Source organism: Budorcas taxicolor, chromosome 3 (assembly GCF_023091745.1).
Source record: "Budorcas taxicolor isolate Tak-1 chromosome 3, Takin1.1, whole genome shotgun sequence".
Classification (NCBI taxonomy): Eukaryota; Metazoa; Chordata; class Mammalia; order Artiodactyla; family Bovidae; genus Budorcas; species Budorcas taxicolor.
The window spans coordinates 22,043,791-22,057,695 of record NC_068912.1 but is presented as its reverse complement, the minus strand read 5'-3'; the positions used below and the strand labels follow the sequence as shown (position 1 = coordinate 22,057,695).

General features: G+C 45.0%; 1 protein-coding gene across 1 annotated transcript; it reads left to right on the top strand.

Annotated features, from left to right (window-relative positions):
* Positions 1 to 1,384: 1,384 nt before the first annotated feature.
* Positions 1,385 to 2,707, top strand: GJA8 (gap junction protein alpha 8). Its single transcript, XM_052637927.1, has one exon. The coding sequence runs from the start codon at positions 1,385 to 1,387 to the stop codon at positions 2,705 to 2,707; it is 1,323 nt and encodes a 440-aa protein (XP_052493887.1).
* Positions 2,708 to 13,905: the final 11,198 nt, after the last annotated feature.

Here is a 13,905-nt window from a genome sequence, read left to right as displayed (position 1 = left end):
AGAGAAGCCCAGACCAGCATCTCTAGCATGGGCTCTTGCCCTGATCTGAGGGCAGTGATGAGTAAACCCCACAACTCTAAAGATGTTCGAGCTGGAGGAACATAGCCAAGGTGGAGGTTTTGACCAGAGTCTTTCAGAGATTACCAGCTTGTACCACAGGTTTGCACTGGACAAATGACCTAGTTTGCACACATCACCCCCATCAGTTCAATCCCATGTCCATTAGTCATCGCCATTGCTAGGGGCATTGTATACTATCATGTTTAATGGTATTTTTTTTTTTCTGACAGATGAAATTTTAGCTCTATTAAAGCAGCCACATGTTACAGACCCTAAACCCTTTTCACTCTGTGGGACAGTAAAACCATCTTAATGGATTTTTCTCACCCTGTCACATGATTTCTTCCCAAAGCACTCTCCCCATTCTTTGGATTTAAAAGAGTGATAATAAATAAATATAAATATATATGTACATATATATATCACTCTCAATTTGAAAAGCTATTAAGAAAGGTTTCCAGATTTCAACCTAGAGAAGAGAAAACATAATGAAGAGCACAGGAGTCAAAGAACTGTACAGCTCCAATCACAGGCAATGAGTCCCAAAGGGGTGGCAAAAAGAACCTAACAGAAAGAACTGCTGCTAGCTATCTGATCTTGGACAATTTATTTAAACTCTCAGAGCCTCAGTTTTCTCATGTGATAGAATCAAATTAGTTAAACATTTATCAAGCTTTCATTATGTGCTGGGCTCTGTAACACGCATTGAGTAGGTCTCGAAGTATCAAATTGAATGAAAAAAATGTCATGTCAAAGGTCGGCAACAAAGCAGATATTCAAAAACTATGTTTCCTTCCACTTCCCTTTCAACATACAATCATTGTATACCCCAACACAGTCACAAGTAAGGTGACTACAGGCAATTTCATACATAGGAAAAAATTTGGCGGGGGGAGGGCAGACACCAACGGATTAGAATATTTATTCAGCATTACACCTCATGAACCTCAGTTCAGCTTGTGGTCTTGACTTAAATCCATGAAATCATGAGTTTCTATTTATGATCAACAATGATTTCTTATTTGATACGTAGTTCAAGGCTTATACAGACGCTGCCTCTTTTATCCTTTCAGGCAGCTTGTGAAGTGAATGAGAACCCATTTTACAGATGAGAAAGCCAATGAAAGCAGATTCTTTTATGCCTCTTTTGTTCCCTAGTACTAGTACTAGTCTGCACTGAGGAAACACTCAAAAGATACTGCTTACCCACTGACCGTTTCAGCCACCCATGAAGGGAAGGTACCCCGAGAGTTAGTTTAAAAAAAAAAAGATAGATTGCATTGTAGCCGCTCAGCTTTGCCTTCTTCCTGTAGGTAGGTGAATCATGGGAGACTGGAGTTTCCTGGGGAACATCTTGGAGGAGGTGAATGAGCACTCCACGGTCATCGGCCGCGTATGGCTCACGGTGCTTTTCATCTTTCGGATCCTTATCCTCGGTACTGCTGCAGAGTTCGTGTGGGGGGATGAGCAGTCCGACTTCGTGTGCAACACCCAGCAGCCAGGTTGCGAGAACGTCTGCTACGATGAGGCCTTCCCCATCTCCCACATCCGTCTCTGGGTCCTGCAGATCATCTTCGTCTCCACGCCGTCGCTGGTGTACGTGGGGCACGCGGTGCACCACGTCCGCATGGAGGAGAAGCGCAAGGAGCGCGAGGCCAAGGAGCTGAGCCAGCAGTCGCCGGGCAACGGCGGCGAGAGGGCGCCCCTAGCGGCGGACCAGGGCAGCGTCAAGAAGAGCAGCAGCAGCAGCAAGGGCACCAAGAAGTTCCGGCTGGAGGGGACCCTGCTGAGGACCTACGTCTGCCACATCATCTTCAAGACCCTCTTTGAGGTGGGCTTCATCGTGGGCCACTACTTCCTGTACGGTTTCCGGATCCTGCCTCTCTACCGCTGCAGCCGGTGGCCCTGTCCCAACGTGGTGGACTGCTTCGTGTCACGACCCACCGAGAAAACCATCTTCATCCTCTTCATGCTGTCCGTGGCCTCCGTGTCCCTCTTCCTCAATATTCTGGAGATGAGCCACCTGGGCCTAAAGAAAATCCGATCCGCCTTCAAGAGGCCGGTGGAGCAGCCACTGGGGGAGATTCCTGAGAAGTCCCTCCACTCCATTGCCGTCTCCTCCATCCAGAAGGCCAAGGGCTACCAGCTCCTCGAAGAAGAGAAAATCGTGTCCCATTATTTCCCTTTGACGGAGGTGGGGATGGTAGAGGCCAGCCCCCTTTCTGCCAAGCCTTTCAGTCAGTTCGAGGAGAAGGTGGGCCCGGGTCCCCTGGGAGACTTGTCCAGGGCCTACCAGGAGACCCTGCCTTCCTACGCTCAGGTGGGTGCCCAGGAGGGAGTCGAGGAGGGGCAGCCCATAGAGGCGGCCGCAGAACCAGAGGTGGGCGACAAGAGTCAGGAGGCAGAGAGAGTGAGCACAGAGGGCGAAGAGACCCTGGCCGTGCTGGAAGCAGAGAAAGTGGAGCCCCCCGAAGTGGAGAAGGAGGCTGAGAAAGAAGAGACGCCGCCTGAGAAGGTATCAAAGCAAGAGCTGACGCCTGAGAAGGCGCCTTCGCTATGTGCGGAGCTGCCAGGGGAAGACACCAGACCCCTGAGCAGGCTGAGCAAAGCCAGCAGCCGGGCCAGGTCAGACGATCTCACCGTGTGAAGCGGTGCCAAAGAGAGAAAGAAAACGCCTGAGCTAACACAAGGCAAGATGAAACCTAAAGTTGCCGACACGATTTGAGTCTTCTCTCCCCTCCCCTCACACCCACCCTGGTTGGACGGACCCCGTGATGGAACCGTGCATGCAGTACAACCAGGAAACTACCTTTCCCGTGTACAAAGGCTGCCCAGATAAACCCATTGTCCCATCAAAGTTCCCAGTCTCGTGACTGCCCTGGCCCTCTCCACAGCCACGGGCAATTCTGCTTTCATCCTCATTTCCCCATAGAAAGCCTTTCAATCAGAACTGATTGCCTCAGAGCTTTTTACCAGCCTTGCGGCAACTTTACAAACTCAGCTGAACTTTATCAACTCAGCACTTCCCTAGCAGACACCGTGTGGCATATATCAGCAGTCCCAAACTTAACCGCCTGCAAGATGCAGGCGGTTTAATTGGTGAAGTGGTTTAAATTGGGGAAGTGCACCTGTTCTAATGCCATGCGAGGGCTAGGGCTGTGAAATTTGGAGAGAAGAGGGCAGCTGCTCAGTTTCAGGCAGCGATTACCAGACAGTGTTACCTGGCCATCTGATTTTTTAAGAAAAGCCAGAAATCCAAACGTTCAGGTGAAGTTTTCCACATTTTTAACGTTGCCAACTAAATTTTGAATATGCCATGTGAGCCTCCCCCCGCCCCCCCCAAAAATGTGCAAGCCAAATTTAACCTGCGGGGCACCAATTTGCAAGTTCAGCTTATACTTGTAAGCCCAGCTTCCCTATGGAATTGGTCATATTATTTATGGTCTCAACTCATTTCTGTGGCTTCCAAACCTCATTTTACCATTTTGGAGTGTTTAGTTTAAATCATCAGTCCAGGAGATGTCCAGAGTTCTCACTGGCCCTTCTTTTGGGTCACTGTAGCCCTGGGTTCTGATGCAATTACATCCCTTATATTAGTGGGAATTCTGCACTGGGCACCATCAGAAAAGGAGAACAAGACTCCATACCCTCTCCCTGAACTGCTGCTGCTGCTAAGTCGCTTCAGTCGTATCCGAATCTGTGCAACCCCATAGACAGCAGCGCACCAGGCTCCCCCGTCCCTGGGGTTCTCCAGGCAAGAACACTGGAGTGGGTTGCCATTTCCTTCTCCAATGCATGAAAGTAAAAAGTGAAAGTGAAGTCGTTCAGTCATGTCCGACTCTTAGCGACCCCATGGACCGCAGCCTACCAGGCTCCTCCGTCCCTGGGATTTTCCAGGCAAGAGTACTGGAGTGGAGTGCCATTGCCTTCTCCGTCCCTGAACTGAAAAGGTTTTAAAAATCCTGGTTGCAGTTTTCTTCCCTAAAGTAGAAAAGGTCCCTTTCTTTCCTGTCCTCTTATAGGTGCAATACTCAGCCTGAAATCTACACCTCCTTTTATCAGGGACTGGGAACAAACCTAGCTCTGGGCTAGACGATACCTCCTACTGGCTTGTCTTGAGGAGAATCAGCCCTCAGGCCTTGCTCGGGCACGAGATGTATACCAAAAGAGTCATCAGAGGGCCACCAGGGAGAGCCTCTTACAAACTGGGAACACAAACAGCCAGGGTCCCTGTCAAGTCCCAGGTCAGACTTCATCCCTGGAAGGGACCTAGAGGCTGAAGGGAAAGATCTATCCTTTGTGCCCTCAACCAACACTCCGCATATCTAGAGGCCAATTAGAGGAAATCCTCACGTATAACTACATATTTCTCACACACAGTAATTTTAACTAGAGCCAACCAGTTCCCAAAGCAGAGGGAAAAATTGATAACCAAGATGGTTCATCTAAATCAAAGCTATGCTTCATGGGTTGCAGTGCCAAGGCTAAGGTGAGAGGGATAGAAACCAAGCTGACATCACAGGGAACTGGACAGGAGAACCCCAGAGACCCAGAAAAACTGCTTTCATTGTATCCCCCCATCCAGCACCATCCCCCCTAAAAGCCAAATCCCTTGTGCTGACCTCTGGTTACCACCTTCTTTTTAAGATATTCATTCTAGATATGCCCTCCAGACCAAAGCCTCCTCAAAAACTATTCCTCCCCTGTGACAGTATTCCCGCTCCTTGGTGCTCCAACCTAAAGCAAAATGGTCTAAAAATTAAATTCATTCTAATATATGATTTTTTTTTATAATTACTCCAGGGAAATTTTACATTTTAAAAGAGAAAGCCTAAAATGTATTTTGCCTAGGTTAACTCAAAGTGACAAACTTTCAGTGAAGCAATGTATCAGGCGGTGGACAGTTAACAGGTGTATTTATCTTGTGGACCTATGGCTTTCTGGCTACTACCTGAATCTTCCTTCCCCTTTCCATCAACGCTATTCCAAACAGAACTTCTCCTGGATGGTGAAAGAAATAAAATCCCACACCTGAGAACTGGACATCATCGCACTCCCCTGCACCCAATGGCTACACTATTGCTCCTACAGTTTTGCTCCTGAAGACCCATTTTAAGAAGATGTAAACTCAGAGCCCGAGAATAGCTCGATCACTACCAGAGTAAAGTATCTATCTCAACTAGGACCTAATCTAGAAAAGAAAAAAAATTTCATCCTCTTCTAAGTGAAAAGTGCTGGTGCTCTTTGGGACCAGCAGCAGATGTGTAGGTGAAGGCTGCTGGTCTCCTCGTCTTGTTGCTTTTTCAGTCGCTCAGTAGTGTCTGACTCTTTGCGACCCCATGGACTGCAGCATGCCAGGCTTCCCTGTCCTTCACCATCTCCCAGAGCTTGCTCAAACTCACGTCCATTGAGCCTTCCAACCATCTTGTCCTCTGTCACCCCTTCTCCTCCTGCCTTTAATCAGGGTCTTTTCTTCTTATCTTGGCTGAGGCCTAAGTGTGTGTGTGTATTTCCTTGAGTAAAGTGGCATCCTGCTTCAGAGTCTGTACCTAAACCACCATCGTGGAAGTTGCCATTGTCCCTCTCAGGCTTCCCAACAAGCGAGGAAGCCTCTTTCGGAAGAAACAGACCCAGGCATCAAGGGACCACGAATTTTTCTTTTTTTCTCTCTCTGCCACTTAGGAGTTGTGTTATTGTCATCTCTTAACCTCTCTGTACCTAAGTTTTCTGTCTGCAAACTAGAGATAGCATTTGCCACCAACCTACCTCCAGGGGTATTAGAAGGATTAATGAGTTGGCTGCCGACTCTAGCCCCTGCTGAGTGGTGCCTGACTGATTCCTCAAACAGCAGGGAGACTGAGAAGAAGGGCAGGTGGGTAGCTTCTATCCGACCCTCCTGACCTGCCTTACAGTTTTCTGGTGACAGCTTTTCAGTATGGACTGGACACTCTGGAGATGTTTTCTCAGAGAAGACTCAAAACAGAATCTTGACCCCATATGTTTGGTAGGAACTTATCTGACCTTGAGACATAGCTGGGGACAGAAGGGTAATTACTTTCTACCTGGGGAAAGTGTTCCTTCACACTCCATCTTAAGCTACACACAGCTCTGTCAGATTCCATTCACAGGCAGCAGTGTGTCTGTGGAGGATCTTACCCAGTACATCTGGATCCCTCAGCATCTATTCTGAGGCAAATAATTATGACTGACTCAGGATTATCACCATCCCTGGGGTCCATTAAGGCCAAGCTTTCAATTCTAATCCTGGTCCTGCCTCTGTTAGACTAAATCTTTACGGTTCGTGGAACTACCAGTAAAAAGAAGCATTACAGCAGGCCATCAAAGGTGCAGCTCTCTCCAGAAGCAAAGGACTAACTGCCCAATAGCAGTTATACCACCTTCATTAGGAGAGATCTGTGACCAGGAAGGATAGAGTTCTTCAAAGCTCAGTGAGTAAGTTTCAAGCTTGGCTCTGGTAATCCCTGGGTCTCATGTTTGGGTCATCGTACAAAGGCCTGTCCGCTTTTCATCATGACTTGGTTACTTGGCACCCACGTGAAGCATGCAACACAGAGTTGGACAAATATTCCTGAAGGTCAGTGCAACCTGGGGATCAGATTTTCCCATAAGGAACACTGAAGGTCAAATAAGAAGTGTGGGCTGTACCTCTCTGACTCTGGGAACCCCAAGGTGTCATTTACCTGCTCCATATGACAATTTTCCTTAGGTAAACTGTGGGTAATAAGTTCTGCCCCTCCTCCATGGGATAGATCCAGTGAATTGATATGCAATAAATAAATGGGGTTTTTTAATTCACTTATTGGGAAATGAAAGGGGGGAAGGTCTTATTCAAATCTGTCATAAGTCCTTATTCTAAAATGTTGACTGAAGAAATAACAGTCACCACTTTCAAATGCTTCACAGATTGTAAACTAAGCAACTGGTTAAAATTGAGCCAATGAGTTAAAATGAAAGAAGAAAATGAGGGTGATGGGGGGAGGTAAATTTTTCTGTAGTTTTGAATTCCTGAGAATTATAGTGCAAAAAAGAACATCTTTGATCATGCATGAGATTCATTTTTGAAAGTCGTGCTGAAGGATTCAGCTCACTAGGACCGCTGCGGAGAGATGTACCAGCTCTGGGGCAGTCTTACTCCAGACGGAAGGAAGTTCATGGAATCAAAAAAGCTGCATATAGCAGCTCTTAGTTAAAGCCGTGAGGAAGGCATGGGGTGAGACTTGGACAACCGCATTTCCTGAGTTCCTAAGGAGGGTCTCTGAGGCAGCTCCAATACCACTCAGACAGCACCTCCCACCCACCCCCAACTCCTTCTCGCTCCTTCCCCTAACCTCGAGTTACCCCCACCATGTGTATTGTGTGCAAATGATCACACAATCCAAAGTAGCAAAGTGTAGATGAAAAACATTTGCCTGGTTGGATGGAAACTCTTCTAAGCATAAATGTGTAAAGCGAAATAAGTATGTACCTAGAGGTGATAGTGAAATAGGCAGGGAGACTGTCCCTTCTTGTAATTATTGTATTATAACTAAGCATGTAATTGGGGGAGAAAGGAGAAAAAGGACGCAAATTTCTAGGTTCAACAGTTAAATAGCAGGAAAGACTTCTATGAAAGACAAGTCATTTCCACCATCTTAGACATTGCTGCTCCCAAAGTCTGGAGAGAGTGGTACTCAATACAACCAATGAGGGAACAGTGGGCTACATTGCAAATCTCCAGCCAAGGCATTCTGAAAGTTCTCCAGAACAAAGGATATTCTGGAAGAATTCATAAAGTCACCTGGAGAGAAAAGTAGATAGCTTCATTGCCTTTTTCTGCAAAATTTCCATCTATGAAACAGGATTAGTAAAGACTCAGCTAAGAAACATAATCAAAACAAACTTCCTGGGGAAAACCTCTGGCAAAGGCATTATTGGGATTGTGTCCTGAATTCTCCAACCTTCCACATTTTTATGTCAGAGCTAATAGTCACATGTTAGACTGTTACAAAACAATAAACCTAACTTGACTTTTCACTGTCTTTGTGTTTTCTTTCACCCTGTCAGCCACACTACCCTGTCAACAGACTTCCCAGTATCTGGTGTTCTTCCCTTGAAATTAAGGGGTTGAAGAACAAGAGCACCGGGGGAAAAGGGAGGGAGGCAGTGGTAAGACTGTAAATGTGTAACAAGCAGCTCTTTCCAGGGTAAAGAGGCCCTGGTTTGTAGTGTTTGTCAATTTCCTCGGTGTAAATTCTCCCACCGTCTCCAATTTCAACTCACCAACATAATGCCACTGAACATAGAGATGAGATATACAATAGCACAACTATATAAATATTTCTATCATACAATAGATATAAATAATATCAAGAGCATAAATAATAGTAAAATAATTAAGAAGTGATAAGCTTTGAGTATTATCTTTATATCATTTTTAAATTTATGTAATTTAATTGTTAATAGGGAGGCCTGGCGTGCTGCGATTCATGGGGTCGCAAAGAGTCAGACACGACTGAGCGACTGAACTGAACTGAACTGAACTGAATGACCGTACTTAGAACTGGCTCACAAAAATTCCAAGAAATTTAGCAAATGACTCTTACAAGCCAGTACAAGTAGCTCCAGCACACCGCTAGATGGAATGGAGGAGAATCTGATTCAGAAAGAACACGAACACTCTCTTTATTAGCTGAAGTTTGGTCAGTCTGTCCCCTCCCTTATTCTACACAAATCTCAGGAAAAATCAAAGTATACTACTTTGGCCATTTGAGAAGAGACAAAAGAATAGGATTTTTTCGCTCTTATGTCATTGACAACTGTAGAAAGAAGTAAAGCTATTCATTACAGATAAAAATACATCAAATAAAATTAGCCAAAATATTCTGCCTGAGATTTATCACGTCACTTCTCTGCCTAAAATCCTTCAGTGACTCATTTGCTTACCCCAAATTCTAAATTCCTTAACATGACTTACAAAGCCTTTGTAAGTGACTACAAGCCACTTAGAAAAGACTTCTGTATTTACTTGCCCAGAATCTATTCTCCCTTCTGCTCTAATAACATCTCTATTGAGATTTATGCTTCCTCAATTGGATATAATCCTGGTGGGATTCTTAGTAACATTGTTTTTTCTTCTGTTTACAGCTCAGAGTTTTATTCAGCAAACAAAGGATGGTACACCCTTGAGGTGGGAGGGCAGGCCGACCCCAAAGGAGAGCCCTCAATCCATCATGGGTCAAATTTTGTTTGTTTGAACTCAGATGGGCCAATCATACACTCTCTCCCTGGAATGTGAAACTTGAGTGTAGTAACAGAGACTGAAATGTAGTTGGGATTCATTTATCTTGACAGATCCCCTTGAAGAGATTCACAATTAGTTCCTGCTTACCTAGATTTCTGGCAAATGCTTAGTTCCTCTTTTTACAGATCATGGTTCATCAACCTTTCTTCAGTTTGCTAAGCTACTCCAGAGTTCCTTTTTTTTTTTTTCTAATTTAATGTTGCCAAAATTATTCCTGTAGCTTACAAGCTTCTGACTGATAGGTACACCACATCCTAGCCTCATCTCCCACATTTCTAGCCTCATTTCCCACATCCATCCACACATGCATATGCCCCAGTCTTACAGAGCCATTGGCTGGTCCCCAATATGGACAAGCCTGACATTTAGTGATGAAGGAATTTTTCATAGTATTTCAGGACTCTGCCCTGTCGAGCCTTTTTTCTGTAATCAGCTCCTTCTCATCCTTCAAGATTCAACTCAGTTGTCTCCTTCTTTATGAAATTTCACAAAATTCCCTATATAAAGTGAGTTGCTCCCTCTTTTTGATCCCTTAATATTTGTGTACACTTGATCATAGCACTTATCAAAAGTGACTTCAAAAAGAGACTTCATATCATCGCTCCAAATCTTTGTTGTGATGAGACAGAACCGAGGAGAATACACTCGCCTGACAATATTATTATATAATCTCTGAATATTCAGTACTTAGCACAGTGACTGGAACATAGTAATGTCTGGGGAATGAATGAATACTACTACTCCCAGGGCAGAAAAGAGATAACTGGCTAAGTATGCCCCAGCACCAGAGCAGGCTGACACTATAAGGAATGTATCTGAGGAAAAGCTTCCCTGAAGTTCCCAGGAACTCCAGGTTTAAGGTACTGGGCTTGTTTTATCATAATTACGGGAAAAAAGAGAAATTTTCGGACGAATTGCTGGCTGTCATCACCCAAAGCAGCCTTGGAAGCCATATGTCGACAATGGCAGTCAGTCTTCAAATGACTATAGACTAGAGGATCACTGCCACCCCCACCAACACCTCTTCCAATTCCCATGAATTGGACTTTTGGATTTCACATGAAACAAAAAATAAACTTGTGTTGTATTAATTCTCTGAGATCTCAAGATTTATCTGTTATCGGGCCTAGCAGTATCTTTATAGAAACTGAGGTTAGATGTAGATAACAAAACCCTAAGATACGTGGCTTTATCTTGACAGTTGAACAGTGACTGGTGAAGAAATGAAAATCAAAGGTTACAATGATTGAGGGCTTCCTTGGCAGCCCCGTGGCTAAAAGTCTGAGCTCCCAGTGCATGGGGCCTGGGTTTGATCCCTGGTCAGGGAACCAGATCTTACATGCTGCACCCATATACCACAACCAAGACCTGCACATGCAAACCAATAAATAAATAATTCAAAAAAAGAAAAAGGTTATAAGAGCCTCAGACTATGCCATGCAAATATTTAGTAAAAAATGTAGTCTGTGATGAGTCATACATTAGTTATCTATTGCTTTGTAACATATCACTCCAAAACTTCACGGCTTGAAACAGCAATGTGCATGTGTGCCAGCTGCTTCAGTTGTGTCCAGCTCTTTGCACCCCCATGGACTACAGACCATCAGGCCCCTCTGTTTATGGGATTTTCCAGGCAAGAGTGCTGGAATGGTTTGCCATGCCCTTCTTCAGGGGGATTTTCCCAATCAAGGATCAAATCCATGTCTCTTACATCCCCTGCACTGGCAGGTGGGTTCTTTACCACTAGTGCCACCTGGGAGCCCCTGAAACAATAACATGTATTATCTCTTATAGCTTCTGAGGGTCAGGAACTCTGGAGTAGCGTGGGGTCTCTCATAGGGTTGCAGTCAGATATTGACAAAGTCTGCAGTCATCTGAGGCTTGACTGAAGAGGTGAGATCCACCCGTTCACATGGTTATGTGACCAGAAGGTTGGTGCTGACAAGTTAGTATCTCTCTACTTGGGTCTGCTTGAGTGACCTCATGAACCAGTGGCTGGTTTCCCCTAGAACAAGTGAATCAAGAGATCAAGGCAGATGCTTCAATGTCTTTATTACCTAGGTTTGGAAATCACATGCCATCACTTTCATTGCATTTTTAGTCACATTCTCTCAGATTGCTCCATCTACTGTGCAGAGAATACACTAGAGAGGAGCAAGATTTGAGGTAAAGATGCCACTTGATTCAGAACTACCTCTGACTCATCTGAACCAATCAAAGCCCTGGACAAGGCATCCTAAGTGCACACTAGGTCAACACCAGGGTCAACACATCCAAAATGAGGCTGCTGCTGCTGCTGCTGCTGCTGCTGCTAAGTCACTTCAGTCGTGTCCGACTCTGTGCGACCCCAGAGATGGCAGCCCACCAGGCTCCCCTGTCCCTGGGATTCTCCAGACAAGAACACTGGAGTGGGTTGCCATTTCCTTCTCCAATGCATGAAAGTGAAAAGGGAAAGTGAAGTCACTCAGTCATGTCCGACTCCTAGCGACCCCATGGACTGCAGCCTACCAGGCTCCTCTGTCCATGGGATTTTCCAGGCAAGAGTACTGCAGTGGGTTGCCATTGTCTTCTCCGAAATAAGGCTAGATAAGAAGAAAGAACTAACGCACATAGCCAAGAAGGTTTGGAAGAGTGGTGACCAACTTATAAAGAAGTTCAGTCACGTGGATGTTTATCTAGTGTGAAGATTTTTGGAGACATTCTAAAATCAAAAGCAGGGGGTAGCAGTTTCTTGGGTCACCCACATCAGTCCTTGACCTGGACACAGGTGTTAACAGTAGGGAGAATTTTGAATTGTTGCTGTTTTTCAGTCACTCAGTCATGTCTAACTCTTTGTGACCCCATGGACTGCAGCACACCAGGCTTCCCTGTCCTGCATCATCTACTGGAGCTTGCTCAAACTCATGTCCATTGAGTTGGTGATGCCATCCAATCATCTCATCCTCTGTCATCCCCTTCTCCTCATGCCTTCAATCTTTCCCATCATCAGGGTCTTTTCCAGTGAGTCAGCTCTTTGCATCAGATGGTGGAAGTATTGGAGCTTCAGCATCAGTCCTTTCAGTGAATATTCAGGGTTGATTTCCTTTAGGATTGACTTGTTTGGTCTCCTTGCAGTCTAAGGGACTCTCAAGAGTCTTCCCCAACACCACAGTTCGAAACCATCAATTCTTTGGCACTCAGCCTTCTTTATGTCCAACTCTCACATCCATACCTGACTACTGGAAAAACCATAGCTTTGACTAGATGAACCTCTGTTAGCAAAGTAATGTCTCTTTTTTATATGCTGTCAAGGTTTGTCATAGAATTTTGAATGGTGTCTTTCAAAGCTTTACACAGCCCTGGGGCCAGTAGGATTGTATACCTTTTTCTGCTGCCAGCTTCGCTGAGACCCTGATCCCCACCATGCATTCCAGTAAGCCACTAAGGTAAACTGTTTGCCTTGATAGGCTAACACAGCATTCTGCACTATCACACAGCCTTGATAGGTGAGAGTCTTAACTCATCATCTGCTTACACAGATGCTGCTTCTTCCCCGACAGATGTAGCCAGGGACACAAAGTTCTCTGGCTTAGACTCTCCCTTAGTATGGATGTCTCCACTGCTCCCTGGCCTTCTGGATTGGGGACAGGACATCTGAGAGGTGTTTGGGCTACTTAGTACGAGTAGACTTCAAGTCTAAGAAAGAAAGATATATTTCCTTGTGTGTAATAAATCTGAGTCTCAGTTATTCAGACTGTAGTAAACTAAACACTCTGGTCCAAGTTGCAAGTATTGACTTCCAGGTATTGACTGTAGTCTTGAATGCAGCCAGTTTCACATTGGGTGATGGCTGGGGCCAGCTTCAGGATGAGATTATAAGCAGTTCATGGACTAGGTAGAGGCCTGGTGGGAAAGGATAAGCCCCACAGCAGTGCATTAAGCCTTCACAAAATGAGTATTGACTGGATACATTAGTGATTCTGTCTACATTTGAGCAATTCCAACATGGGTGGGGCAACTATTTCCTAAAATAACTCATCTTCAGACTCTTAAAGAATTATTCCTTCTTTTGAATTAAATCTATCTTTATTTAACTCCCAGTCCTTTGTCCTACAAATATCTTTTGAGGCCATATCAATTCTATCCATTCCTTCAAATGAAGACAACTGTCAATGTTCCTGAGCCTTCTTTCTTCATTTCCTTTCATCTGTCCTTATCTGGTGACTCACCTCTGAGCATGCTCCAATACATCTATTTGCCTCTCAAAAGAGTGGTAAAAGAATCAGAAATTTATTTGATTAGCTATATGTGCTAAAACCTGCCTTTATATTCTTCCCTCTTTATGCCATTGTTTGTGGAACCAAGCTAAGTTGTGACATGTAGAACACAATGCCTGATTTGTGGTATAATCTATTATTATTAACTCCTCCATTATACGGACGTCCCTGGTGGCTCAGATGGTAAAGCGTCTGCTTACAATGTAGGAGAGCCGGGTTCGATCCCTGGGTCGGGAAGATCCCCTGGAGAAGGAAATGGCAACCCACTCCAATGTTCTTGCCTGGAAA